Raw genomic sequence first — 5,575 nt, 5'->3', positions numbered from 1 at the left:
CAGCTCAGCTAAGCAGACATAGCATTATATAGCATAACATTTGCTTTAGTCTCTTAAGTACTATTTTAGACGGTTTACATGTACAACATGTCATTAAAAAACCTATTCTGATACTCAGTATGTGCCCATAACTGCTGCATTGGCATGTTATAGGACCTAGATGGAATGATTTTGAAGTTTATCTGAAATACAAAAAACAAGTATGGGAAGATTGACCAATAAGCTAGACAGTGATATCCCTATTTAAATATTAAGAGAAATGCCTCGTATCCCAATGTGTTTTACCTGTCAGCTTCCTCAGGGGATTTGGCAGAGAATGTACTATTACTAAAGTAGTACTATTCATGATGCAGCAACACCTCCGTCTGCTGAACTCTGCATGGGACAGGACTCTTATATCTTATATCCTTTACAGAGACTACGTTGTAAATGCATAAATATACTTACCTCTGTGACATCCCTCACACAATGGTTTCAACTTATTCCAACCCTTGAACAAATGTTCTCTGACAAACCCCCGAGGAAGCTAACAGGTGAAACACGTTGGGATATGAGACGTTGCTCTCAATATTTAAATAGGGATATCACTGTCTTGCTTAACAGTCAATCTTCCCAAGCTTGTTTATGTGGGAGAGACAAAATTAAATGCTATGTTACACATCTCACTAAAAGCTTGTATTTATGGAATGTTCTTTAAAATGTATTATCCTATTGCCACACAAAAACCCTAACTATCCTTTGTCTTTGTTCTCAACTTACTTACGGTATTTAGGGGAACGACCCTATGTATATATACAGATGTTGGATTAGCACCACCTTTTAGTTACACTTTAGTTTAATCAGCAACCCAAAAGTACTTAAAAGGTACCTAAAAATAACTTTTAAGTTGACATAAATCATATTCAGGAATGTAAACCCAGTTTATAATCTAAAAACAAAAAACATTCACAGCCAAATATACTTGGCCTGTCCCATCGGTGAAAATCATGTGGTTTTATAAAACCACAAACATTTAAGGCATAACAGGGGATGTGTGTATTGTTTTTCTTGGTCCCACCAAATAATATATTTTGTAATATACATGTCCCCATAACAGCCCCTAACTTTCCAAACAGTAATTTGCTTATTAGCCCTAAATATGTGAAAAACTAATAAATAAAATTTGCCTCCTATAAACCTAAATAGAGTATGCCACATAGTTTAAATTGGAAAACTTCAAAATCCGATGGACATCTGGTGAATGGAACACAGGAAGTTCACCCATCACTAGCTAAAAGTAAAAGAAAAATACATGGCATGTTTGCCAGTCTTCATTAATGCTGAGCAGGGGTGGCTAAATATTTCCCCAGGAATCAAAGGCAGTGCAATTATGATAAAGTAAGATTTAAAGCTGCACTTCACACAGGATAGAAGCCAGGAGCTACATTGAAAAAGAGTACTACAAGCTGCAAAAGGAGAAAAAAAGAGATAAGCTCACTGTGCTTCTTCTCCTTTCTTTGCCTAGTCACAAGCTGCAGTAGACAAGACATCTAAGTGTGAGTTAACTTGGGGCAGCATGGTTGGACCTGTAAGTGTGAGTAACCTTGGGGCAGCATTGTTGGACCTGTAAGTACGAGTTAACTTGGGGCAGTATGGTTTTCAGTAGCGAGCATTCTTGCCTTTGCAGTGGTAGGTCCAATGTTCAAGTCTCAACCAAGTCACTATCTGCAAAATGTTTGGATCTTCTCCTTTGTGTTTGCATGGGTTTTCCTCCAGATACTTTGGTTTCCAGTTAAGAAACCACTTCCATTATTACTATATTCACACCTCACAGTACATTAGCATTATACTCAGTGGGACAAATGCCTCCTACTTTGCTGGCCAGGGGTAAAAATGTCACATGTGAAAAGCCTATATTAATTTAATAAATCATCTTCATTGGCTTTATTATCACTCATTTAGTTCATTGCAGTTTCCCACAGACACATGAAATGGAGGTTGTAAAAAAACAGATTCATGTAACAATAGCAATCAGTCATCAATAACATAAACCTTGTTTTTTTCACCCTTCACTCCTTGTTTATCTGATGCCCCTAGGATCTAACCCTTCCCTATTCTGTCAAAATAAAAGAAATGTTCTAGTTTGAGTTGAACTTCGTTTCAAAGTCGTTTCAAATTCATAATTTTCAAGCTTGACTACGCCAGTCCATAAAGCAAATGGAAGCTTTTGGCAGTCATCCAACTGCAATATAATATTCATTTTCATATCATTCAAATATCCCCAGTTGCCTGATGAAAGAAGAAGCCAAACAAGTTCATGTTATTTAATCCTATTACTTACAGGTGAATGAGTCACCTATTTGTCGGCTTTCAATACCAGCGAATGGATGGGAGATTTTAGTGGACAAAGAATTCAGTTGACATGTCAGTAATGCAAAAACATAGTCTGCTCTTGCGTAATGTGTCATCAAGTGTGCCTAATTCAGCCCTCTCGAGGTGTACTCTTTATAAATAAGCCCGTAGCAGGCTGAAATTATACAATGTGCATTTGGGAGGAACATTGTGCAGACATGGAGATCTTTAGTACAACTACTCTGTTATTAATCGTCTGTTTGATCTTCCTGATCTTAAGCATCACACATGCCAGGAAACATCAAAATAAAGGTAAACTGCCCCCTGGGCCAACCCCTCTGCCCTTTATTGGCAACATTCTGCAACTGGATGGAAAGGAGATCTTCAAGTCACTCAATCAGGTAAGTTTAACTATGGCTGATTGAAAGATTACCTTTATATAATCCATGTTATGACTCTGCAGTTTGGTTACCATATTACATGGTGTCATGATCATATTTTGGCTTTAAATAAGGTATAAGTCATTCCCTAAACTTATTATAGGATTGTGAATTTTGTTTAAAGATAACAACTTTCTCCAAGTGTTCTTGCTATAAGACTTGCTGTTTCTAATTAGCGTGTCATTAGAATTTCTTCTAAAAATTAGTTTGGGTTCTAAAAATGTATATTAAAAATCCTAGGTAGATGAAATTTGTCTAAATGTAAGAAACGTGCCTTTTCTTTCATAAATCCTGGTTTAGATCTGTACATTTTTCAAACATTAAACCCTGTGCATATTCCAGTGCAGGAGTTGATATGACAAAAAGTGGTATCACAATGATATCACAAAAAAATAAGGGCATTTCATGCACAGAAAATTATTTAATATCCTTTCTAGGTTTTAGTGAATGCATTTTATTTAAAGCTTTTAGTTTAGCTTTAGCGTTTATGTCAAGCCAACTTGTTTTTAATTTTTTAAAGCATAGGGAAAATGAAAATCTCCAAAAGGTTCCTGCTTTAAATAAATCTCTTTGTTTTCTGGTGACCATTGACATCAGGAGTGGAGCTGATGGGAAATCCAAAATGTTATTGTTGTAAAATGAACAACATGTGAAGTCCTGCAATTACTTGTTTTGTTTGGAGAATTTTTCCTAATATGTCTCCACATTGGAAATAATGAAAAATCTCCTTAACCGGACTGCAAAAAATAAATACTTTGTTAGATATTTATATTTTTATAGATCACTGACTGCTCTATTCAAAACTAAAAAAATATTTTTTTTTCTTTAAATATTTAAATATTTAGATAGTCATTTGCAAGTCCATTGGTAGCTTATTATTCTGCTGAAAAAACATGGGGTATGGACTCAGATTATTGCAGAGCCTGGCCATACTCTTAATGTTTCACTGGACCGCTTTTAGCTTTGATTATGGCGTGTATTATCAGTAGTATCATTTCAATATTATTATGCAATATTACAACACTTGTCATCCTGGAATATGCCATCCCTGTGTAATCAGGGAAGAAAAAAACATTTTTGAAAAAAACAGCTCATCCACTATATTAGGCTAGTCAGCTGACATTTTTGGGGCACATAATGTTGCTGAAACTAGTTCTGGCCAACTGAAGCAACCCCAGATCACAACACTGACTTGGGGGATCTTTTTGCTGGCCAGGCAGTGTATGTGCATGAAGCCTTACAGTAAGGATAAGTAAGACAACTACAAATAACTATGCAGGTTTCTTTTAAAAACCTAATTTGAAAATTCTGAGTGTCTCCGAGTTTTTGGGTCTCTGAGATTCTGAGCACTTTAGGATTCCAGAGTCATTACCTATCCAAACAAATTGACCATTGATGTCTTATTTTTCTGCAGCTGAGTGAGAAGTATGGCCCAGTATATACAATTCATATGGGAATGGAAAAAGTTGTAGTGCTCTGCAGCTGTGATGCTGTGAAGGAGGCCCTTATCGATAACGCAGATGATTTTGGCGCTCGAGGACACATGCCTCTACTAGACAAAATAAGCTCAGGAGGATATGGTGAGAACCGACATTATGTAGATGCCCATTTACGTTCATTAGATTAAAACTGTTTAAGATTAGCCATTCAATTTGGCAGGCGTATCAGACTGTATTTTATGGGCCACATGATGCCCTCCAGTTCTATAAATCAAGATGGTGGTTTTTTTAGCATGGTAATTAGAGACATGGTATATGAATGGATACAGTTTCTGCTCTACTCTCTTTGGAAAACCCAGTTCTTTGTTATAGGTTCACTGGATATTAGAAGTTTATCTGTTACCTATAGATACTGTAAATACAAATCATACAAGAAAAATACCAAAACCATTTGACCTGGCATCAACCTCTTGTCCTTGTCCCGGAGAGCCCAGACACATCATAAGAAGCCAGTTCGGTGTGTTACAGGGCAAAAACCATGAAAATAGGAGAAGACAACAGAGTAACAGGGGGTTGAGCTCATTAGTGCACTTTTTTAAAATTTACTATCCAGTCACCTGGTAGTGGTTGGAAGAAATGAAAGTTAAACTGTATGGACAGAAATACAAATAATATGGAGTTAAAACGGGTTTCATATACCACTTTCATTTGCCCCTCGTCAATGTATTGTATTCATGTTCTATTTATCATATATCATTTTCAGGAGTGGTTGCAAGTAATGGAGAGCGCTGGAAACAACTAAGACGATTTTCTCTGATGACCCTCAGAAATTTTGGAATGGGTAAAAGAACCATCGAAGAGAGAATTCAGGAGGAGGCCCATTTCCTTACAGAAGAATTCAGGAAAACTAAGTGTAAGTAGAACCAATAGACACCCTGTGATTAAGCACTTACTGTGCTTTACAAATGAGTTTGGTGCTTGGCTTGCTTTCACACTTTGAAGTTGATGTAGCCGCATTCATGTCAATAAAAAATATATTCAGGGACGTGGACTGTCAACGTTGGACTGGCCTTTTCTACATTCAAGTGGCACTCTCCGCAGCATTAAGCAGATGAAGAGTACTCCAAAGGACACTGCAGGCTCCAAACCTAAAGTGAAGAGATATGCCTAAATTAATCTCTGAAAGATAAAAGAAGTTGGGGGACCTTTTACGATATATGTAAAACCCTAGCATAACTATTAAGTACATTTAATAAATAGTGTATTATTGACAATTGTGATTATCCAACACACATTTTTTTTACAATAAAAGAATTTGGGGTTTATTATTATTATTATTAAACAGGATTTATATAGCGCCAACAT

The 5,575-nt window shown here is 36.4% G+C and overlaps 1 protein-coding gene across 1 annotated transcript in view; it reads left to right on the top strand.

Annotated features, from left to right (window-relative positions):
* Positions 1-2,471: 2,471 nt before the first annotated feature.
* Positions 2,472-5,575, top strand: part of LOC140342973 (cytochrome P450 2C16-like) — a gene marked incomplete in the record, with an annotated part of 23,517 nt that continues 20,413 nt past the window's right edge. Inside the window, 1 exon segment of the mRNA XM_072429373.1 lies at positions 2,472-2,719. Coding sequence (XP_072285474.1) covers positions 2,520-2,719 — 200 coding nt within the window.

The sequence above is a fragment of the Pyxicephalus adspersus genome, chromosome Z (assembly GCF_032062135.1).
Source record: "Pyxicephalus adspersus chromosome Z, UCB_Pads_2.0, whole genome shotgun sequence".
In the NCBI taxonomy this organism is placed as follows: domain Eukaryota; kingdom Metazoa; phylum Chordata; class Amphibia; order Anura; family Pyxicephalidae; genus Pyxicephalus; species Pyxicephalus adspersus.
This window is presented reverse-complemented; position numbering and strand designations above follow the sequence as displayed.